The sequence below is a fragment of the Salmo salar genome, chromosome 02 (genome assembly GCF_965601325.2).
Source record: "Salmo salar chromosome 02, fSalSal1, whole genome shotgun sequence".
Classification (NCBI taxonomy): Eukaryota; Metazoa; Chordata; class Actinopteri; order Salmoniformes; family Salmonidae; genus Salmo; species Salmo salar.
Window position 1 is genome coordinate 82,769,601 of NC_138292.1, and position 25,221 is coordinate 82,794,821.

At 39.6% G+C, this 25,221-nt stretch overlaps 1 protein-coding gene across 1 annotated transcript; it reads left to right on the forward strand.

Annotated features, from left to right (window-relative positions):
- Positions 1-7,093: 7,093 nt before the first annotated feature.
- On the forward strand, positions 7,094-17,357 carry LOC145850390 (uncharacterized). Its single transcript, XM_082969511.1, has 4 exons — positions 7,094-7,103; positions 7,427-7,524; positions 7,660-7,804; positions 13,906-17,357. The coding sequence occupies exons 1-4, from the start codon at positions 7,094-7,096 to the stop codon at positions 14,478-14,480; spliced, it is 828 nt and encodes a 275-aa protein (XP_082825637.1). The 3' UTR covers positions 14,481-17,357.
- Positions 17,358-25,221: the final 7,864 nt, after the last annotated feature.

A 25,221-nucleotide genomic window follows, 5' to 3' on the forward strand; every position in this document is an offset into this window, starting at 1 on the left:
CACCACATAACAACAACATGGTAGCAACACCACATAACAACAACATGGTAGCAACACAACATAACAACAGCATGGTAGCAATACAACATGGTAGCAACACAACATAACAACAACATGGTAGTAACACCACATGACAACAACATGGTAGCAACACAACATAACAACAACATGGTAGCAACACCACATAACAACAACATGGTAGAAACATCACATAACAACAACATGGTAGAAACACAACATAACAACAACATGGTAGAAACACCACATAACAACAACATGGTAGTAACACAACATAACAACAACATGGTAGAAACACCACATGACAACAACATGGTAGTAACACAACATAACAACAACATGGTAGTAACACAACATAACAACAACATGGTAGCAACACAACATAACAACAACATGGTAGCAACACCACATAACAACAACATGGTAGCAACACCACATAACAACAACATGGTAGTAACACAACATAACAACAACATGGTAGAAACACAACATAACAACAACATGGTAGCAACACCACATAACAACAACATGGTAGAAGCACCACATAACAACAACATGGTAGTAACACAACATAACAACAACATGGTAGAAACACCACATGACAACAACATGGTAGCATGGTAGCAGCACAACATGGTAGCAGAACATCATGGTAGAAACATGGAGGCCTGCTCGCCTCCCTACCTCTGCCTCCCTACCTCGCCTCCCTACCTCTGCGGGAAGCACAGTTCCCACTCAGCCCAGTTAAAACTGTTCGCGGCTCTGGCACCCCAATGGTGGAACAAGCTCCCTCACGACGCCAGGACAGCGGAGTCAATCACCACCTTCCGGAGACACCTGAAACCCCACCTCTTTAAGGAATACCTAGGATAGGATAAAGTAATCCTTCTAACCCCCCCCCCCAAAAAAAAAAATATATAGATGTACTATTGTAAAGTGGTTCTTCCACTGGATATCATAAGGTGAATGCACCAATTTGTAAGTCGCTCTGGATAAGAGCATCTGCTAAATGACGTAAATGTAAATGTAAATGCAACACCACATAACAACAACATGATAGTTACACCACATAACAACAACATGGTAGCAACACAAAATGGTAGCAACACAACATGGTAGACACACCACATAACAACAACATGGTAGCAACACACCATAACAACAGCATGGTCGCAACAGAACATGGTAGCAATACAACATGGTAGAAACACATCTTGGTAGAAACTCCACATAATAACAAGATGGTAGTAGCACCACATGACAACAACATGGTAGCAACACCACATGACAACAACATGGTAGCAACACCACATGACAACAACACCACATAACAACAATATGGTAGAAACACAACTTGGTTGCAACATCACATGACAACAACATGGTAGAAAAATACCACATGGCAGAAACACAACATGGTAGCAGCACAACATGGTAGCAGCAAGAACATGGTATAAACATTATTGGGCACAGACAAGAGCACAAAAGGCAAGAAGGTAGAGACAGCAATACATCATACGAAGCAGCCACAACTGTCAGTAAGAGTGTCAATGATTGAGTCCTTAAATGAAGAGATGGAGATAAAACTGTCCAGTTTGAGTGTTTCTTGCAGTTTGTTCCTGTCGCTAGCTGCAGCAAACTGAAAAGAGGAGCGACCCAGGGATGTGTGTGCTTAGGGGACCTTTAACAGAATGTGACTGGCAGAACGGGTGTTGTATGTGGAGGATGAGGGCTGCAGTAGATATCTTAGATAGGGGGAGCGAGGCCTAAGAGGGTTTTATAAATAAGCATTAAACCAGTGGGTCTTGTAACGGGTATACAGAGATAATCAGTTTACAGAGGAGTATAGAGTGCAATGAGGAGCTAGCGGAACCCCTCGCCAACAGCCAGTGAAATTGCAGGGCGCCAAATTCAAACAACAGAAATCTCATAATTCAAATTTCTCAAACATACAAGTGTTATACACCATTTTAAAGATAAACTTCTCGTTAATCCAACCACAGTGTCCGATTTCAAAAAGGCTTTACGGTGAAAGCATAGCATGCGCTTATGTTAGGTCAGCGCCTAGTCACAAAAAAACATTCAGCCATTTTCCAGCCAAAGAGAGGAGTCACAAAAAAGCAGAAATAGAGATAAATGAATCCCTAACCTTTGATGATCTTCATCAGATGGCACTCTCGGGACTCCATGTTACACAATACATGTATGTTCTGTTCGATAAAGTTCATATTTATATCCAAAAACCAAATTTTACATTGGCACGTTATGTTCAGTAATGTTTTGCCTCCAAAACATCCGGTGAATTTGCAGAGAGCCACATCAATTTACAGAAATACTCATCATAAACTTTGATGAAAGATACAAGTGTTATACATAGTATTAAAGATAAACTTCTTCTTAATGCAACCGCTGTGTCAGATTTCAAAAAAGCTTTATGGCGAGAGCACACCATGCGATAATCTGAGTACAGCGCTCAGCCACCAAAACAAGCCATACCTGCCAAGTAGTGGAGTCAAAAAAAGTCAGAAATAGCGTTATAAATATTCACTTACCTTTGATGATCTTCATCGGAATGCACTCCCAGGAACCCTAGTTCCACAATAAATGTTTGTTTTGTTCGATAAAGTCCATCTTTATGTCCAAAAACCTCCTTATTGTTCATGCGTTTAGTTCAATATTCCAAAGGCACAACGCGCGGTCCCATCCTCCAGACTAAAAGTCAAAAAGTTCAATTAACCTGTTGGGGATAGGGGGCAGTATTTACACAGCCGGATAAAAAACGTACCCGATTTAATCTGGTTACTACTCCTGCCCAGTAACTAGAATATGCATATAATTATTGGCTTTGGATAGAAAACACCCTAAAGTTTCTAAAACTGTTTGAATGGTGTCTGTGAGTATAACAGAACTCATATGGCAGGCCAAAACCTGAGAAGATTCCATGCAGGAAGTGGCCTGTCTGACAAATTGTGTTTCATCTTGGCTCTTTTTATTGAAGACTGAGGATCTTTGCAATAACGTGACACTTCCTACGTTTCCCATAGGCTCTCAGAGCCCGGGAAAACGCTGAACGATATCGAGGCAGGCTCTGGCTGAAACACATTATCGCTTTTGGCAAGTGGCCGATCAGAGTACTATGGGCTTAGGCGCGTGCCTGAGTCGACCGAATGCTTTATTTTCTTTCGTCTGTTTACCTAAACGCAGATTCCCGGTCGGAATATTATCGCTTTTTTATGAGAAAAATGGCATAAAAATTGATTTTAAACAGCGGTTGACATGCTTCGAAGTACGGTAATGGAATATTTAGAATTTTTTTGTCAAGAATTGCGCCATGCTCGTCACCCTTATTTACCCTTTCGGATAGTGTCTTGAACGCACGAACAAAACGCCACTGTTTGGATATAACTATGGATTATTTTGAACCAAACCAACATTTGTTATTGAAGTAGAAGTCCTGGGAGTGCATTCTGACGAAGACAGCAAAGGTAATAACATTTTTCTTATAGTAAATCTGACTTTGATGAGTGCTAAACTTGCTGGGTGTCTAAATAGCTAGCCCTGTGATGCCGGGCTATCTACTGAGAATATTGCAAAATGTGCTTTCACCGAAAAGCTATTTTAAAATCGGACATATCGAGTGCATAGAGGAGTTCTGTATCTATAATTCTTAAAATAATTGTTATGCTTTTTGTGAACGTTTATCGTGAGTAATTTAGTAAATTCACCGGCAGTGTTCGGTGGGAATGCTAGTCACATGCTAGTCACATGCTAATGTAAAAAGCTGGTTTTTGATATAAATATGAACTTGATTGAACAAAACATGCATGTATTGTATAACATAATGTCCTAGGGTTGTCATCTGATGAAGATCATCAAAGGTTAGTGCCACATTTAGCTGTGGTTTGGGTTTATGTGACATTATATGCTAGCTTGGAAAATGGGTGTCTGATTATTTCTGGCTGGGTACTCTGCTGACATAATCTAATGTTTTGCTTTCGTTGTAAAGCCTTTTTGAAATCGGACAGTGTGGTTAGATTAACGAGAGTCTTATCTTTAAAATGGTGTAAAATAGTCATATGTTTGAAAAATTGAAGTTTTTGCATTTTTGAGGAATTTGAATAATGCGCCACGGGATTACACTGGCTGTTGACTAGCACATAGAGGTTAAAGTTTGTAGAAACATGTCAAACGATGTTTACAATCAATCCTTAGGATCCTTTTATCATAAATATTCAATAATAATACAACCGGACAATACCGTTTTCATTACAGAGGAAAAAGAACGCCCGGCGAGCCCGCGGGACCGAGCAAACAACAAATCATTGGTTTCATCTGAGCCACTTCCTATTTGTGGTCTTATTCGACCCCTTTTCACAATACAAGCCTGAAACAACTTCTAAAGACTGTTGACATCTACTGGAAGCCTTAGGAAGTGCAATTTCACCCCACAGACACAGGATATTGGATAGACAATCCCTTGAAAACTACAAAATTCTAATTTTCAACTTCCTGGTTGGATTTTTCTCAGGTTTTCGCCTGCCATATGAGTTCTGTTATACTCACAGACATAATTTTAACAGTTTTGGAAACTTAAGAGTGTTTTCTAGCCACATCTACACATTATATGCATATCCTAGCTTCTGGGCCTGAGTAACAGGCAGTTTACTCTGGGCACGCTTTTCATCCAAACTTCCCAATGCTGCCTCCTATCCCAAACAGGTTTTAAACCAGTGGGTCTTGCAACTGGTATACAGAGATAACCAGTTTACAGAGGAGTATAGAGTGCAGTGAGGAGCATTGGTGGCAAATCTGATGGCCGAATCGTAAAGAACATCTTGCCGCTCAATGTATCCTACTATGACTATATCCAACCCTACTCCATGTGTTGCCACTATCATGTACTATCACATACATAGACCTCGATGAAAAGGTAGTGTGTCAACTAGGAAAATGAGCACCAAAACAAAATCATAGACTACATGGCTTTGATCCAGTGGAAGAACTATTGAGGAGTAGGGAGGTTAAAGGTCACTTCAGGATACAGCTGTTACTCTACACCATCCCTAGATTATCCAGTAATGAGAGATAATGTATAGGTTATTTAGGGCCCTATCAACTCCGTTTTCTTTTTTTTTACCTAATTCTGTTGTTTTCTCTAATTCAGTTTTTTTCTCCAATTTCTTTTTTTTCTCTAATTCTGTTTTCTCCGTTTAGTTTTTCCAGGTTTATAACATCTCTATCATATCCATTTTTTTGGAACTCCTACGTCTGCATTCTGAACAGGTGGATTACTGAACTCAATGACGCCTACTAAATGGACTATTTGGGATATAAAGAAGGACGTTATCGAACAAAACGGCCATTCATTGTGTTCCTGGGACCCTTGTGATTGCGATCAGAGGAAGATCTTCAAAGGTAACTGACTTATTTTATCGCTATTTGGGATTTTGTGACGCCTGTGCCTTTTGGATAATATGCTGTTGTGGGGCGCTGACCTCAGATAATCGAATGCTGTGCTTTCGCCTTAAAGCCTTTCTGAAATCCGACAATGTGGTTAGATTGCCAAGATTCTAAGCTAAAGAATCATGTATGACACTTGTATTATCATGAATGTTTAATATTGCGTTTATTGTATTTTGAATTTGGCGCTCTGCAATTTCACCGGATGTTGTCGAGGTCGCTGGCGGGACGCCTGCGCCAGAAAGGTTATACCACAACAGGAGACCACTTTTGAAGTCTGACAAAAATTGAAGACATTTTCATATTTGGGTGTAGATTCCCTTTAATTCACGCGGCACCAGCAAGAGCCTTGCTTGGTTAGTGGTGTCTCTGTAGCACACATGTGATTGCAGAGCTTGCTGAACAAATCACAACTGGATTAATGCAAATAATCATGATATCATTCTGTCAGGTAGGCAAAGACAACTTTGTAGTTAACATTTAATTGACAAGTTTTTTTGGGAAAGCTTTTCTATCAACCAGAAGATGGTTGTCATTAGCATCATCGCTAACAGCTACACATAGTGGTAGACAAATGCACTCAGAAAGGGGCATTTCCGGGCTGTTTCCTCTTCAGAAAGTTGAAGGAAAATACAAATCACTTAGGCTAATTTAGACGACTTGCAGGCTGGGGGTTCAGAATATCTATGACAAAAATCGAATACTCTTTAACCTGTCACCTAATCCTGCCTAATGGGCAGGCCAGCCCTGGAGTAAAGTATTGGCTGTAAGAAGTAAGAGAAAACATAACATCTGGTTGTTTTTAAATGACTAGTTATGACATTGCTTGCCAGAATAAACATTGTAATTAATATTTTTCCAATCTCCGTTACCCACTCCAGTCAGCAGATGGCGATGTGAGTCTTTCAGGTGATGCTTCTTGCGTGACGTATAATCTAGTGGACGGAACTGGAGGCTTCTTCAACAGCGACAAAAGGCTTCTGATTCAACCAACGTGGTGGTTTGCTAGCGAACATAAAACCGAAACATTTAAGCTCTTTAGACCAATCTTGTGTATTTTACTCTTAGTGTTTTGAATATAAATCTGTTTACTAGTTCATTTAAAGTAATTTGCTTGTTAAATTAGCAAATTTGGTAAATTGCTAATGCACTAGGCTAATCGACCGGAGCATGAGCTCACTAAGCTCGACGGAGAAAGAAGCTCTGGTGAAAGGAGAGGAAGAAGCTTTCAGGATGAAAAAGAAGGAAGAGGAGACTATCACATTGAAAGAAGAAGAGGATGATATTACAGTGAAAGGGGAAGATGGGAAAGAGGTTGTCAGAGTGGAAGAGGAGGAGGTAGAAGCTTTCAGAATCAAAAAGGAAGAAGATGCCATAACATTGAAAGAAGAAAATGTAGTGAAAGAAGAGGATGAACCTTTTGGAGTAAAAGAGGAAGAGGAGGTTATCTCAATAAAAGAGGAGGAAGACGACGTTTTGGGAGTGAAAATGGAGGAGGAGGCTGAAGATCGGTTTTACAACCAGTGAGTACTGTCTTAAAAACAGGGGCACTATGCAGTTCTTGAAATAATGTATTGTTTTAAAGGGGCATTCTACTTCAGTTCTACACTTGAATATGTTGTTCAGTACTGTAGGAATTGTTTAAGGGGCAATCTGCCATTGGTACATATGTTTTTGGGACTACGGTGTATTGAATTCTCATTCTCTGTGGTCTTCATTAAAGTTCACCTCATCTAATATAACAGGCTTTTAAAATTGGTGCATAATTTCTACTTAAAATATCAAAGGGACGTATGGCACCCATTTTGTGGAAATGACCCTTTACATTTGCAACACAAACAATATTTTACAAAACCATGATGAAAGTGGCCATTTTAGACATTCATGCCTCTTGATTGCAATAGACGGTCATAAGTTTACCGTCTGTTTGATGTCCTTGTTCACACAGGAGAGAGACATGACTATCGTGGATCCTTTGGGGAGCCTCAACAACATCCTGATGCTGACGAGTCAGAGAAGAGTCTCTCCCGATCAGAACACCAGATGGTACAGCTTGGTCTGGTCTAGCATACAGCTTGCTCTATCAGGGTCTGGGCTGGGTTTCTGTAAAGCACTTCATGACAACAGTGACATTAGCATCCATAATGATATGTGTCTGTGTCCCCTCTTTATGGTTACCAGGAGAATGTTAGCCTGCCCCCTTCCACCTTACTGCTGGGTATGAAGAGGTTGTCTGTGCTGCTGGTGGGCTGCAGGAAAACAACGGGGCTGAGTGGACCTGTGAGAGGAGGAGAAGAGAAGAAAGGATCAGATTTGACTCATCAAAGTAAGTGCTGTAGTTTAGTTTGAACAAATAAAATAGATCTGCCCACTGGTATCTGTTACCAGGACAACCAGCAGAGTTATGTTAGTTGACATGAAGATAGACTGGTGGATATGGATATTATGAATATCATAACACTGAAAAAGGATTCTGCCAATGAAAAGAGAGAAACCAATAGACCATATAAAACCTTGATGAAAGTTAGCTTTAGAGAGAAAGTTTCAAGATGATCTGATGTAAGGTGCATGTTTTACAAAAACATTTTCTCAAAACATTATGGATGTTACATTGCCTGTCCCAGTCAACCCCCTATCTTTACAAGTCTCTTGAAGAGGCAGACAAAACTCCAGACACTTCAATGTGGTCTGTATTGCTTCATTAACGTCTGATCTACAGAACTTGTTAAACATGCAAATGTACAGTTGTAGTCGGAAGTTTACATACACCTTAGCCAAATACATTTAAACTCAGTTTTTCACAATTCCTTTATTTTAATCCTAGTAAGAATTCCCTGTCTTAGGTTAGTTAGGATCACCACCTTATTTTAAGAATGTGAAATGTCAGAACAATAGTAGAGAGAGAGATTTATTTCAGCTTTTATTTCTTTCATCACATTGGATCAGTGGATCAGAAGTTTACATACACTCAATTTACATACACTCAACACTCAATTTGTATTTGGTAGCATTGCCTTTAAATTGTTTCGGGTAGCTTTCCACAAGCTTCCCACAATAAGTTGGGTGGATTTTGGCCCATTCCTCCTGACAGAGCTGGTGTAACTGAGTCAGGTTTCTAGGTCTCCTTGCTCGCACATGCTTTTTCAGTTCTGCCCACAATTTTCTATCGGATTGAGGTCAGGGCTTTGTGATGGCCACTCCAATACCTTGACTTTATTGTCCTTAAGCCATTTTTCCACAACTGTGCAAGTATTCTTGGGGTCGTTGTCCATTTGGAAGACCCTTTTGTGACCAAGCTTTAACTTCCAGACTGATGTCTTGAGATGTTTCTTCAATATATCCACATCATTTTCCTCCCTCATGATACCATATGTTTTGTGAAGTGCACCAGTCCCTCCTGCAGCAAAGCTCCCCCACAACATGATGCTGCCACCCCCGTGCTTCAGGGTTGGGATGGTGTTCTTCGGCTCCCAGGCCTCCCCCTTTTTCCTCCAAACATAACAATGGTCATTATGGCCTAACACTTCTGTTTTTGTTTCATCAGACCAGAGGACATTTCTCCAAAAAGTTCGATTTTTGTCCCCATGTGCAGTTACAAACCGGAGTCTGGCTTTTTTATGGCGGTTTTGGAGCAGTGGCTTCTTCCTTGCTGAGCGGCCTTTCAGGTGATGTCGATATAGGACTTGTTTTACTGTGGATATAGATACTTTTGTACCTGTTTCCTCCAGCATCTTCACAAGGTCCTTTGCTGTTGTTCTGGGATTGATTTGCACTTTTCGTACCAAAGTACGTTCATCTCTAGGAGACAGAACACGTCTCCTTCCTGAGTGGTATGACGGCTGCGTGGTCCCATGGTGTTTATACTTGCATACTATTGATGAACGTGGTACCTTCAGGCATTTGGAAATTTCTCCCAAGGATGAACCAGACTTGTGGGGGTTTACAATTTTTTTTCTGATGTCTTGGCTGATTTATTTTGATTTTTCCATGATGCAAAGAGGCACTGAGTTTGAAGGTAGACCTTTGAAATACATCCACAGGTACACCTCCAATTGACTCAAATGATGTCAATTAGCCTATCAGAAGCTTCTAAAGCCATAACATAATTTTCTGGAATTTTCCAAGCTATTTAAAGGCACAGTCAACTTAGTGTATGTAAACTCCTGACCCACTGGAATTGTCATACAGTGAATTATAAGTAAAATAAGACATTTGTGGAGTGGTTGAAAAACAAGTTTTAATGACTCCAACATAAGTGTATGTGATCTCCCGACTTCAACTGTATGTATCTTTTTTTAAACAAGCCTTTTCTAAAAGCTGTGAAATCTACTTTAACAGGTCAAATAAACTCCAACATATAGACTTTAAAGAGCATTGTTTCATTTGGAAATGACAAACTTTTTTTGTTCATGTAAATGACATCAGTGTGCTGCTTACAGTTTAGCTTCCTCCACTGTACCCATACTTGGCTGAAACTAGTGATCATCTGCTTCTCAACATGCGTGACTGCTCTCCTTGACAATGTTCCGATTGAGCTATACAAAAGGTACCAGTTGGATAGCTCCATCTGTGATGTTTCAAGCTAGCTGTGGAGTGAGCTTACGGCACGTTCTTACCTCCGTTACACATGTTCAGGTTGACTTTCCCACGGAATCGACCATATACAGTACCAGTCAAAAGTTAGGACACAACTACTCATTCAAGGGTTTTTCTTTATTTTTACTATTTTCTACATTGTAGAATAATAGTGAAGACATCAAAACTATGAAATAACACTTATGGAATCATAGTGTAACCAAAAAAGCGTCCCACCCCTGGTACACCCTATCAACAACAGGTGAAATATCAAGAGCGCCAAATTTGACAACAATTAAATGTCATAATTCAAATTTCTCAAACATACAACTATCTTACACCCTTTGAAAGATAAACATCTCCTTAATCTAACCACGTTGTCCGATTTCAAAAAGGCTTTACGGCGAAAGCATAAAGTTAGATTATGTTAGGAGAGTACATTGACAATAGCTGTGTGTAATGTTTTGTCAATTCAAAGACAGGCGTCACCAAAAGCAGAAAACCAGCTAAAATTATGCACTAACCTTTGACAATCTCCATCAGATGACACTCCTAGGACATTATATTAGACAATACATGGATTTTTTGTTCTATCAAGTTCATATTTATATCCAAAAACAGCGTTTTACTATGGCGTTGATGTTGAGGAAATCGTTTCCCTCCAATAACCGCCAGTCAATCAGCACAAATTAAATAATTACTATTCGAAAACATTGGTAAAATATTATATTGTCATTCAAAGAATTATAGATTTACATCTCTTGAACGCAACCGGATTGCCAGATTTAAAAATAACCTTACTGGGAAATCACACTTTGCAATAATCTGAGCACTGCGCCCAGAAAAATACGCTTTGCGATTCAGACTAACCGCCATGTTGGAGAGCTCTAAAATCGAAAATACTATGTAAATAATCCATTACCTTTGATTCTCTTCATCAGATGTCACTTCCAGGAATCCCAGGTACATAACAAATGTAGTTTTGTTCGAAAAAGCTCATAATTTATGTCCAAAAAGCTCCGTGTTGTTAGCACATGATCTATGCCCGCTGGACTTCTCTTCATAAACGAGGGGAAAAAAATATTTACGTTCGTTCAAACATGTCAAACGTTGTATAGCATAAATCATTAGTGCCTTTTTTAACCAGAACATGAATAATATTCAAGGCGGACGATTGCATTCTCTTTTAAAACGTATTGGAACGAGACTACCCAACATGAACTCGCGCGCCAGAGTCTAATCGGCCACCACCGTTCCAAGGCTCTTGTTCGTTCAGTTCTCACAGTAGAAGACTCAAACCACTTTCTAAAGACTGGTGACATCTAGTCTTCCAGTTACACAAATATTTGTTTTGTTCGATAAAGTCCCTCTTTATATCCAAAAACCTCAATTTTGTTGGCTCGTTTTGTTCAGTAATCCAATGGCTCAAATGCGGTCACAATAGGCAGACGCAAATTAAAAATTGTATCCGTTAAGTTCGTAGAAACATGTCAAACGATGTTTATAATCAATCCTCAGGTTGTTTTTAGCCTAAATAATCAATAATATTTCAACCAGACAATAGCGTCGTCAATATAAAAGAAAAACAAGAAAGGCACGCTCTCGGTAATGCGCAGTAAACAGCTCTGGGTACATCTCACTATCCACTCACTCAAAGTTGTCATTCTCCCTCATTTTTCAGAATAAAAGCCTGAAACAATGTCTTAAGACTGTTCACAACTAGTGGAAGCCATAGGGAATGGAATCTGGGTCCTATCCCTTTAAATGGTGGATGGGCTTTCATTGGAAAACAGCCATTTCAAAATAATGGCACTTCCTGGAAGGATTTTCCTCAGGTTTTCGCCTGCCATTTCAGTTCTGTTATACTCACAGACATTATTTTAACAGTTTTAGAAACTTTGGAGTGTTTTCTATCCAAATATACTAATCTATTATATGCATATCCTAGCTTCTGGGCCTGAGTAGCAGGCAGTTTATTTTGGGCACGCTTTTCATCCGGAGGTGAAAATAGTGCCCCCTACCCTAGTGAGGTTAAGGAAGTTTGTAGGTCACATTCTGTATCATACAGCTATGAAGGTTATATATTTACAACCACCGGCTTGATAGGAATCCAGCGACGTCTGTGTCTTGAGTGTCATAGAACTGTCTAGTGTTTGGACTTATAAAACAGAAATAAAAATAAGTAACGTAAACATATCAGTAATTACCAGGATGCTCTACAACATTTGTTTTAAAATCACACAAAGATTGTTTTAAATGATGAAACGTTTGAAAGCTGGCCTCAGGTTATTGAGGGATCTGATTTGCTTTAACCTGTTGGGGGTAGGGGGCAGTATTGACACGGCCGGATAAAAAACGTACCCGATTTAATCTGGTTACTACTCCTGCCCAGTAACTAGAATATGCATATCATTATTGGCTTTGGATAGAAGACACCCTAAAGTTTCTAAAACTGTTTGAATGGTGTCTGTGAGTATAACAGAACTCATATGGCAGGCAAAAACCTGAGAAGATTCTGAACAGGAAGTGGCCTGTCTGACAAGTTGTTGTTCATCTTGGCTCTTTTTATTGAAGACTGAGGATCTTTGCTGTAATGTGACACTTCCTACGGCTCCCATAGGCTCTCAGAGCCCGGGAAAAAGCTGAATGATATCGAGGCAGCCCCAGGCTGAAACACATTTACGCTTTTGGCAAGTGGCCGATCAGAGGACAATGGGCTTAGGCGCGTGCACGAGTCGACCCCGTGCTTTATTTTCTTTCCTCTTTTTACCTAAACGCAGATTCCCGGTCGGAATATTATCACTTTTTTACGAGAAAAATGGCATAAAAATTGTTTTTAAACAGCGGTTGACATGCTTCGAAGTACGGTAATGGAATATTTCAAAAATTTTTGTCACGAAATGCGCCGTGCTCGTCACCCTTCTTTACCCTTTCGGATAGTGTCTTGAACGCACGAACAAAACACCGCTGTTTGGATATAACTATGGATTATTTGGGACCAAACCAACATTTGTTATTGAAGTAGAAGTCCTGGGAGTGCATTCTGACGAAGAACACCAAAGGTAATAACATTTTTCTTATAGTAAATCTGACTTTGGTGAGTGCTAAACTTGCTGGGTGCCTAAATAGCTAGCCCTGTGATGCCGGGCTATCTACTGACAATATTGCAAAATGTGCTTTCACCGAAAAGCTATTTTAAAATCGGACATATCGAGTGCATAGAGGAGTTCTGTATCTATAATTCTTAAAATAATTGTTATGCTTTTTGTGAACGTTTATCGTGAGTAATTTAGTACATTTTTTGTAAATTCACCGGAAGTTTGCGGGGGTATGCTAGTTGTGAACGTCACATGTTAATGTAAAATGCTGTTTTTTGATATAAATATGAACTTGATTGAACAAAACATGCATGTATTGTGTAACATAATGTCCTAGGTGTGTCATCTGATGAAGATCATCAAAGGTTAGTGCTGCATTTAGCTGTCTTCTGGGTTTTTGTGACATTATATGCTAGCTTGAAAAATGGGTGTCTGATTATTTCTGGCTGTGTACTCTGCTGACATAATCTAATGTTTTGCTTTCGTTGTAAAGCCTTTTTGAAATCGGACAGTGTGGTTAGATTAACGAGAGTCTTGTCTTTAAAATGGTGTAAAATAGTCATATGTTTGAGAAATTGAAGTAATAGCATTTCTAAGGTATTTGAATAACGCGCCACAGGATTCCACTGGCTGTTACGTAGGTGGGACGATTTCGTCCCGCCGACCCTAGAGAGGTTAAACCTCATAGCAAGGCAGTTTTATCATGTGGAGATTTCATTCTGGTCTGTCTTAAAATAAACACTGTCTTTGGCAGGAGGAAAACCAAACTTGGACGAACCAAAGACATCCAAACCAGCAAGTCGACACCGCTGCTCCCAATGTGGAAAGAGTTTTAGTCACTTTGGAAACATGAAAGCTCATGAGCGTATGCACACAGGGGAGAAGCCTTTCCATTGCTCCCAGTGTGGCAAGTGTTTTAACCTGTTAGGGACCCTGAAACAACATGAGATAATACACACAGGGGAGAAGCCCTACCACTGCTCCCAGTGTGGCAAGTGTTTTAACGATTTATGGTACATGAAAAAACATGAAAGAATACACACAGGGGAGAGGCCTTACTACTGCTCCCAGTGTGGCAAGAGTTTTAACCATTTAGGGAACCTGAAAAGACATGAGAGAATACACACAGGTGAGAATCCTTACCACTGCTCCCAGTGTGGAAAGAGTTTTAACGATTTAGGGAACCTGAAACAACATGAAAGAATACACACAGGGGAGAAGCCTTACCACTGCTCCCAGTGTGGAAAGTGTTTCAACCAGTCACGGAAGCTGAAACGGCATGAGAAAATACACACACGGGAGAAGCCTTACCACTCCTCCCAGTGTTGAAAGCATTTGCCCATTTAGTAAGCCTGAAAGAACACATGAGACTGCACACAGAGGAGAATGCTTACAATAGCTCAGACTGTGGGAAAACATATTACTCATAAGTCACTTAAACGTCATGAGAGAATCCACACAGGAGAGAGAATAATTACTTAATAATTACTTATCCACATTGACTTAAAATTCATCAGAGAACATACACAGTGCTCCCGTTGTCTTATGTTGTTGACTGATAATGTGTTTACCTGTTTTTACCATATGAAATTGCTACTTCCAATTATTGATAAACCTGTACCTGTTAAGAAACTGACTGTTAGAACTGTTAAGGCTCCATGGATTGATGAGGAATTTAAAATCTGTATGGTTGAAGTAGATGGGGCAAAAGGAGTGGCTAATAAGTCTGGCTGCACATCTGGCTGGCTTACGTACTGTAAATTGAGAAATTATGTCACCAAACTCAACAAAAGTATAAACTTTATTTTGAATCCTAGATCAATGATGTAAGGAATGATGGGGGAAAAAAATTGTTAAAATACAAAATGAAAGAAAAGCAGTGCAAGTATTGAATTTTGTAAAGTTAGTGTGGGAGAGGTGGAAAAATTGTTATCGAACAATAATGACAAACCTGTTATTGACAACTTAGATGGAAAGCTACTGAGGACAGTAGCTGACTCTATAGCCACTCCTATCTGTCATATTTTTAATCTGAGCCTGGAGGAATGTCTTTGTCCTCAGGCCTGGAGGGAACCCGAAGTAATTCCACTACCCAAGAGTGGTAAAGCGGCCTTTACTTGTTCTAACAGCAGACCTATAAGCTTGCTGCCAGCTCTTAGCCAACTGTTGGAAAAATTGTGTTTGACCAAATACAATGCTATTTCTCTGTAAACAAATTAACAACAGACTTTCAGCATGCTTATAGAGAAGGGCACTCAACATGTACTGCACTGACACAAATGACTGATGATTGGTTGAGAGAAATTGATAATAAGAAGATTGTGGGAACTGTACTGTTAGATTTCAGTGCAGTCTGTGATATTATTGACCATAACCTGTTGAAATAACGTATGTGCTGTGGCTTTTCAACCTCTGCCATATTGTGGATTCAGAGCTATCTATCTACTAGAACTCAGTCGTTTTTAATGGAATCTTCTCTAATGTCAAACATGTAAAGTGTGATGTACTGCAGGGCAACTCTCTAGGCCCTCTACTCTTTTCCATTTTTACCACTGGCATTAAACAAAGCATGTGTGTCCATGTATGCTGATGATTCAACCATATACACATCAGCAACCACAGCTAATGAAGTCACTGAAACCCTTAAAAAAGAATTGCAGTCTGTTTTGGAATGGGTGGCCAGTAATAAACTGGTCCTGAACATCTCTAAAACTAAGAGCATTGTATTTGGTACAAATCATTCCTTAAGTTATAGACCTCCGCTGAATCTGGTAATGAATTGTGTGGCTGTTGAACAAGTTGAGGAGACTAAATTACTTGGCATTACCTTAGATTGTAAACTGTCATGGTCAAAACATATAGATTCAATGGTTGTAAAGATGGGGAGAGGTCTAGCCGCAACAAAGAGATGCTCTGCTTTTTTGACACCACACTCCAAAAAGTTCTACAGGCTCTAGTTTGTCTAATCTTGATTATTGTCCAGTCATGTGGTCCAGTGCTGCAAGGAAAGACCTAGTTAAGCTGCAGCTGGCCCAGAACAGAGCGGCACGTTTTGCTCTTAATTGTAATCAGAGGGCTGAAATAAATACTATGCATGCCACCCTTGGCTAAGAGTTGAGGAGAGACTGACTGCATCACTTCTTTTTATAAGAAACATGAATGTGTTGAAAATCCCAAATTGTTTGCATAGTCTATAAGGGAATTCTGCCCTATATGCACACAAGAGACCACAGGAAAACTTATTTGATCAGAGGTTAGTTTGTTTAATAAGGATTGCAATCCGGAGAAAACACTTACAGCAATTTGCAAGCAAGACACTCAGTTCAAAAGATGGTGTTTTCCGTTTTATCCCCTACTTCACCCCGCCCAGGGTGATGTCCCTTGCCATATAAGCTCATAATTAATAGTTCCTAATACAAAGATGTCTCTGCTAGGTGGAGTTCAGCTTATTGCGTTATTGGCAGTTAGTTTCCCATCACTCTTCCCCTTATTGATATCATGTAAGACTGGAAGTAAGACTGGAACATAGTATCAACAGGAACTCTTAGTTCCCTTTATCCATCTGTTACCTAAAATATAGTTTCAACACACAGACATCTGACTTTGTACAGTTGACCTTTTCATGCACTTGCAAGGTGTCTACCACTGATTCTTAATCTCAAGCTAAAGCAAAACATGAATCATTGTACTTTTGTCATCACTGGTGTTCCTATAATGTACAGATATCATCAAAGTTCTTACAAGTCAACTTACACACAGCTCTGACACACACACTTATCCCACCAGACATGCCACCGGGGGTCTTTTCACAGTCCCCAAGTTTCCAGAACAAATTCAAGAAAGCGTACAGTATTATATAGGGCCCTTATTGCATGGAACTTACTTCCATCTCATATTGCTTAAATAAACAGCAAACCTGGTTTAAAAAAACAGATAAAGCAATGCCTCACGGCACAACCCCTCTCCCCTATTTGACCTAGGTAGTTTGTGTGTATGCATTGATATGTAGGCTACTTGTGCCTTTTACAAAATGTATGTAGTTCTGTCCTTGAGCTGTTCTTGTCTATTGATGTGCTGTATTATGTGTCATGTTTTGTGTGGACCCCAGGAAGAGTAGCTGCTGCTTTTGCAACAGCTAATGGGGATCCTAATAAAATACCAAACTGTTATTCTCTCTGAGCTCAGAAATAAAGAGTCTTGGTTTGACTTGGACTCCAGCAGATCCTTATTTTATAATATCCACCACAACTCTCCCACGGATTGCTGTTTCATCATTGTCTCAATGAAGAGTTCCTCGTTCCACTTTCCTGGGGGCATTTACAAGCCTCCCACTGGTTGAATAAACGTTCTTTCCACGTCAAATTAAAAAACATCTTTAACATTGATGAACCTTCACTATCTTCATCCCTAAACTAGTAACATTTACTATTGTCTATTGTTATTCTCAGTAACCTTCCTGGCCTTATGAAATCCTAGCTAAATACAATGTTCCAACCAGTTTTCATGTCTTTGGTTATGCAAACATTTGTTTATTCGATTATATTTCTCATTAAGATGAATGTTGTTTTAATTCTATATGGGTCATGCATTGCTTTGGTCGTGTGTTCTCTTATGGGTCAATGATTTTAATTAGAATATAGCAATGATGCTCTCTCCTCAATCACTTAGTTTCTTTGGAAAGTATTCAGACCCCTAAACCTTTTTCACATTTTGTTATGTTACAGCCTTATTCTAAAATGGATTAAATAAAACAATTTCCTCAGTAATCTACACACAATACCACATGATGACAAAGCGAAAACAAGTTTTTATACATTTTTGCACATTAATTAAACACACACAAAAAAAGAAATGACATAAGTATTCAGACCCTTTGCTATGAGACTCGTAATTGAGCTCAGGTGCGTCCTGTTTCCATTGATCATCCTTGAGATGTTTCTACAACTAGATTGGAGTCCACCTGTGGTAAATTCAATTGATTGGACAGGATTTGGAAAGGCACATACCTGTCTATATAAGGTCCCACAGTTGACAGTGCATGTCAGAGCAAAAACCTAGCCATGAGGTGGAAGGAATTGTCCGTAGAGCTCCTAGACAGAATTGTGTTGAGGCACAGATCTGGGGAAGGGTAAAACTTTTCTGCAGCAATGAAGGCCCCTGTTTTAGCCCCCTGCAGTAAAAGGTTATTCATGGGGTAAAATGATCTGATTTAGCCCCCTGTAGTAAAAGGTTATTCATGGGGTAAAATGATATGATTTAGCCCCCTGCAGTAAAAGGTTATTCATGGGGTAAAATTATCTGATTTAGCCCCCTGCAGTAAAAGGTTATTCATGGGGTAAAATGATCTGATTTAGCCCCCTGCAGTAAAAGGTTATTCATGGGGTAAAATGATCTGATTTAGCCCCCTGCAGTAAAAGGTTATTCATGGGGTAAAATGATCTGATTTAGCCCCCTGCAGTAAAAGGTTATTCATGGGGTAAAATGATCTGTTTAAGTCATTAGTAAAGGACACATCGTTAACAATACAGTTATCTTTTATTTTGTTTTGTGCTCTATATCTTCTCAATCATTTATTCCTTCATAAACAGAAAATGTATGTGTACCTAAACACAACATGTCTGCAAGGGCCCCCCTAGGTTCCCAACCTCCTGACCATTAAATCTGGATAGCTGACAACTATTTTTAAGGGTAAAAGTGATCTGTTTAGGTCGTCAGTAAAGGAAGCATAGTTAGAGTACAATGAACCTTTCAAAGAGGATGGTGTGAGGCCTCTGGGGCTTTTTTGGGGGGGGGGTTGACTGAGATATCGCTCGGACACTTTTATGGGGGGTAAAATGTATCTGTTTAGGTCATCAGTAAAGGGGACATCTTAAATATTACAATGACCCTTTCAAAGACTGAGACATCCCCCGGACATCTCCCCTATAACTATTTTTAAAAGGGTAAAAATTATGTGTTTAGGTCGTTAGTAAAACATATGCTTTCAAAGACACCTGGGGGTCCAGGTTGTTAATTATTTTGTGTACATATAGTTCCCCTGTGTGCAAGGGCCCCCCTAATTTCAGAACTTCTTGACCTTTAACATTCCCAGCAAAGGGGAGAGACAGAAGGGGAGCGATAGATAAAGGGGGAGAAAGAGAGAGAAAAATGTAATTCATTGAAAGGAAATTACATTTTCTTTCAAAGCTTTTATTTTATTCAAAAATTTAGTCCAGACATTTAAACATACATGTTACAATTATTAAAGTTTACTATGTAATATTACATACTAAATTATGTCACTAATGTTTTATTACTAAAGAACTTTATATAAATCACACATGTTATTATTACATGTAGCAACACCACATGAAAACAACATGGTAGCAACAACAACATGGTAGTAACACAACATGGTAGCAACACCACATGACAACAACATGGTAGCAACACCACATGACAACAACATGGTATCAGCACCACATAACAACAACATGGTAGCAACACCACATAACAACAACATGGTAGCAACAACAACATGGTAGTAACACAACATGGTAGCAACACCACATGACAACAACATGGTAGCAACAACAACATGGTAGTAACACAACATGGTAGCAACACCACATGACAACAACATGGTAGCAACACCACATAACAACAACATGGTAGCAGCACCACATAACAACAACATGGTAGTAACACAACATAATAACAAACATGGTAGCAACACCACATGACAACAACATGGTAGCAGCACCACATAACAACAACATGGTAGCAACACCACATGGCAGCAACACAACATGGTAGCGGCACAACATGGTATAAACATTATTGGGCACAGACAAGAGCACAAAGGCAAGAAGGTAGAGTCAACAATACATCACGCGAAGCAGCCACAACTGTCAGTAAGCGTGTCCGTGATTGAGTCTTTGAATGAAGAGATGGAGATAATCAGTTTACAGAGGACTATAGAGTGCTGTGAGGTGTCCAATAAGGAGCATTGGTGGCAAATCTGATGGCTGAATCGTAAAGAACATCTTACCGCTCAATGTATCCTACCATGACTATATCCAACCCTACTCCATGTGTTGCCACGATCATGTATCCTACTTGGCTGAAGCTTTGATCCAGTGGAAGACGTATTGAGGAGCAGGGAGGTTAAAGGTCACTTCAGGCTACAGCTGTTACTCTACACTATCCCTAGACAATCCAGTAATGAGAGAAAATGTATAGGTTATTTAGGGCCCTATAACATCTCTATCTATATATAACATCGCTATCAATTCTGTTTTTTTCTTTAATTCCATTTTCTTAGTTTAGTTTTCCAGGTTTCTGATTTGTCCCTGTTTTTCTGTTTTTGCTCTCTAAATCACACTGTTATTAGAAAAACAACAACATTGGATGTTCTAAGTCCACAACAATACTTAAAACAACATCAGGAGACTACTTTTGAAGTCTGAGAAAAATCTAATACATTTTCATTTTTGTGTGTAGATAACCTTTAATGCAGGTGGCACCAGCAAGAGCCTTGCTTGGTTAGTGGTGTCTCTGTAGCACACATGTGATTGCAGAGTTTGCTGAACAAATCACAACTGGATTGTTGCAAATAATCATGATATCATTCTGTCAGGTAGGCATAGACTACTTTGTAGTTAACATTTAATTGACAAGGTTTTTTGGGAAAGCTTTTCCATCAACCAGAAGATGGCTGTCATTAGCATCATCGCTAACAGCTACACATAGTGGTAGACGAATGCACTCAGACGGGCATTTCCGGGCTGTTTCCTCTTCAGAAAGTTGAAGGAAAATACAAATCACTTAGGCTAATTTAGACGACTTGGAGGCTGGGGGTTCAGAATATCTATGACAAAAATCGAATACTTTTTAATCTGTCACCTAATCCTACCTAATGGGCAGGTAAACCCTGGAGTAAAGTATTGGCTGTAAGAAGGAAGAGAAAACATAACATCTGGTTGTTTTTAAATTACGTCTCATAACATTGCTTGCCAGAATAAACATTGTAAATAATATTTTTTCCAATCTGCGTTACCCACTCCAGTCAGCAGATGGAGATGTGAGTCTTTCAGGTGATGCTTCTTGCGTGACGTATAATCTAGTGGACGGGACAGGAGGCTTCTTCAACAGCGACAAAAGGCTTCTGATTCAACCAACGTGGTGGTTTGCTAGCGAACATAAAACCGAAACATTGAAGCTCTTTAGACCAATCTTGTGTATTTTATTCTTGGTGTTTTGAATATAAATCTGTTTACTAGTTCATTTAAACGTAAATGTTAAATTAGCAAATGTGGTAAATTGCTAATGCACTAGGCTAATTGACCGGAGCATAAGCTCACTAAGCTCGACGGAGAAAGAAGCTCTGGTGAAAGGAGAGGAAGAAGCTTTCAGCATGAAAAAGGAGGAAGAAGAGGATGATATTACAGTGAAAGAGGAAGATGGGAAAGAGGTTGTCAAAATGGAAGAGGAGGAGGTAGAAGCTTTCAGAAGCAAAAAGGAGAAAGATGCCAGAACATTGAAAGAAGAGGAAGAAGCTTTTAGAGTAAAAGAGGAAGAGCATGTGTAACAGTGTAGGTTCCGTCCCTCTCTTCGCCCCAACCTGAGCTCGAACCAGGGACCCTTGCACACATCAACAACTGACACCCACGAAGCATCGTTACCCATCGCGCCACAAAAGCCGCGGCCCTTGCAACGCAAGGGGCAACCCTACTTCAAGTCTCAGAGCGAGTGACGTCACCGATTGAAACGCTATTAGCGCGCACCACCGCTAACTAACTAGCCATTTCACATCGGTTACACATGCTATCTCAATAAAAGAGGAAGACGTTTTAGGAGTGGAGTCTGAAGATCAGATTACCACCAGTGAGTACTGTGTTAAAAACAGGGGCACTATGCAGTTCTTGAAATAATGTGTTGTTTTAAAGGGGCGTTCTACACTTGAATATGTTGTTCAGTACTGTAGGAATTGTTTAAGGGGCAATCTGCCATTGGTACATATGTTTTTGGGACTTCGATGTATTGAATTCTCATTCTTCATGTGGTCTACATTAAAGTTCACCTCATCTAATATAACAGGCTTTTAAAATTGGTACATTATTTCTACATGAAATATCAAAGGGATGTAAAAGGCACCCATTTTGTGGAAATGACCCTTTACATTTGCAACACAAACAATATTTTACAAAATCATGATGAAAGTGGCCATTTTAACATATTCATACCTCTTGATTGCAATAGATGGTCATAAGTTTACAGTCTGTTTGCTGTTCACGTTCACACAGGAGAGAGACGTGATTTTCGTGGATCCTTTGGGGAACCTCAACAACATCCTGATGCTAACGAGTCAGAGAAGAGTCTCTTCAGATCAGAACACCAGGTGGTAGAGCTTGGTCTGGTCTAGCATACAGCTTGCTCTATCTGGGTCTGGGCTGGGTTTCTGTAAAGCACTTCATGACAACAGTGGCATCAGCATCCATAATGATATGTGTCTGTGTCCCCTCTTTATGGTTACCAGGACAACGCTAGCCCTTCCTCCCTCCCGGAGTCCCTGTGTCGTGCCTCTCCCAGTAGCACCTTACTGCTGGGTATGAAGAGGTTGTCTGTGCAGCTGGTGGACTGCAGGAAAACAACGGGGCTGAGTGGAACTGTGGGAGGAGGAGAAGAGAAGAAAGGATCAGATTTGACTCATCAAAGTAAGTGCTGTAGTTTAGTTTGAACAAATAAAATAGATCTGGTATCTGTTGCCAGGACAACCAGCAGAGTTCTGTTATTTGACATGAAGATAGACTGGTGCATATGGATGTTATGAATATCATAACACTGAAAAGGGATTCTGCCAATGAAAAGAGAGAAACGATAGACCATATAAAACCTTGATGAAAGTTAGCTTTAGAGAGAAAGTTTCAAGATGATCTGATGTAAGGTGCTTGTTTTACAAAAACCTTTTCCTAAAAACATTATTGATGTTACATTGCCTGTCCCAGTCAACCCCCTATCTTTACAAGACTCTAGAACTAAACTCCAGACACTTCAATGTGGTCTGTATTGCTTCATTAACGTCTGATCTACAGAACTTGTTAAACATGCAAATGTGCAATTGTAGTCAGAAGTTTACATACACTTTAGCCAAATACATTTAAACTCAGTTTTTTACAATTCCTGACATTTAATCCTAGTAAGAATTCCCTGTCTTAGGTTAGTTAGGATCACCACCTTATTTTAAGAATGTGAAATGTCAGAATAATAGTAGATTTTTTTCAGCTTTCATTTCTTTCATCACATTCCCAGTAGGACAGAAGTGTACATACTCTCAATTCGTATTTGGTAGCATTGCCTTTAAATTGTTTAACTTGGGTCAAATGTTTCGGGTAGCCTTCCACAAGCTTCCCACAATAAGTTGGGTGGATTTTGGCCCATTCCTCCTGACAGAGCTGGTGTAACTGAGTCAGGTTTCTAGGTCTCCTTGCTCGCACATGCTTTTTCAGTTCTGCCCACAAATTTTCTATAGGATTGAGGTCAGGGCTTTGTGATGGCCACTCCAATACCTTGACTTTGTTGTCCTTAAGCCATTTTTCCACAACTGTGCAAGTATTCTTGGGGTCATTGTCCATTTGGAAGACCCATTTGCGACCAAGCTTTAACTTCCTGATTGATGTCTTGAGATGTTGCTTCAAAATATCCACACCTTTTTCCTCCAAACATAACAATGGTCATTATGGCCAAACAGTTCTATTTTTGTTTCATCAGATCAGGGGACATTTATCCAGATAGTACGATTTTTGTCCCCATGTGCAGTTGCAAGCCGGAGTATGGCTTTTTTATGGTGGTTTTGGAGCAGTGGCTTCTCCCTTGCTGAGCGGCCTTTCAGGTTATGTCGATATTGGACTTGTTTTACTGTGGATATAGATACTTTTGTACCTGTTTCCTCCAGCATCTTCACAAGGTCCTTTGCTGTTGTTCTGGGATTGATTTGCACTTTTCGTACCAAAGTACGTTCATCTCTAGGAGACAGAACGCGTCTCCTTCCTGAGCAGTATGACGGCTGCGTGGTCCCATGGTGTTTATACTTGCATACTATGGATGAACGTGGTACCTTCAGGCATTTGGAAATTGCTCCCAAGGATGAACCAGACTTGTGGAGTTCTACAATTTTTTTTCTGATATCTTGGCTGATTTCTTTTTTTTTTTTCCCATGATGTCAAGCAAAGAGGCACTGAGTTTGAAGGTAGACCTTTGAAATACATCCACATGTACACCTCCAATTGACTCAAATGATGTCAATTAGCCTATCAGAAGCTTATAAAGCCATAACATCATTTTCTGGAATTTTCCAAGCTGTTTAACGGCACAGTCAACTTCGTGTATGTAAACTCCTGACCCACTGGAAGTGCCAAATTTAAAACCACAAAATGTCATAATTCAAAGTTCTTAAACATAGGACTATTTTACAGCATTTTTTAGATACACTTCTCCTGAATCGAACCACATTGTCCGATTTCCAAAAGGGTTTACAGCGAAAGCAAAACATTAGATTATGTTAGGAGAGTACATAGACACAAATAATCACACAGCCATTTTCCAAGCAAGCATATATGTCACATAAACCCAAACCACAGCTAAATGCAGCACTAACCTTTCATGATCTTCATCAGATGACACTCCTAGGACATTATGTTATACAATACATGCATGTTTTGTTCAATCAAGTTCATATTTATATCAAAAAACAGCTTTTTACATTAGCATGTGATGTTCAGAACTAGCATACCCACCGCAAACTTCTGGTGAATTTACTAAATTACTCACGATAAACGTTCACAAAAAAACATAATTATTTTAAGAATTATAGATACAGAACTCCTTTCGGCAATCGCAGTGTCAGATTTTAAAATAGCTTTTCGGCGAAAGCACATTTTGCAATATTCTGAGTACATATCACGGCTAGCTAATTTGACACCCACCAAGTTTGGCCCTCACCAAACTCAGATTTACTATAAGAAAAATTGGATTACCTTTGCTGTTCTTTGTCAGAATGCACTCCCAGGACTTCTACTTCAACAACAAATGT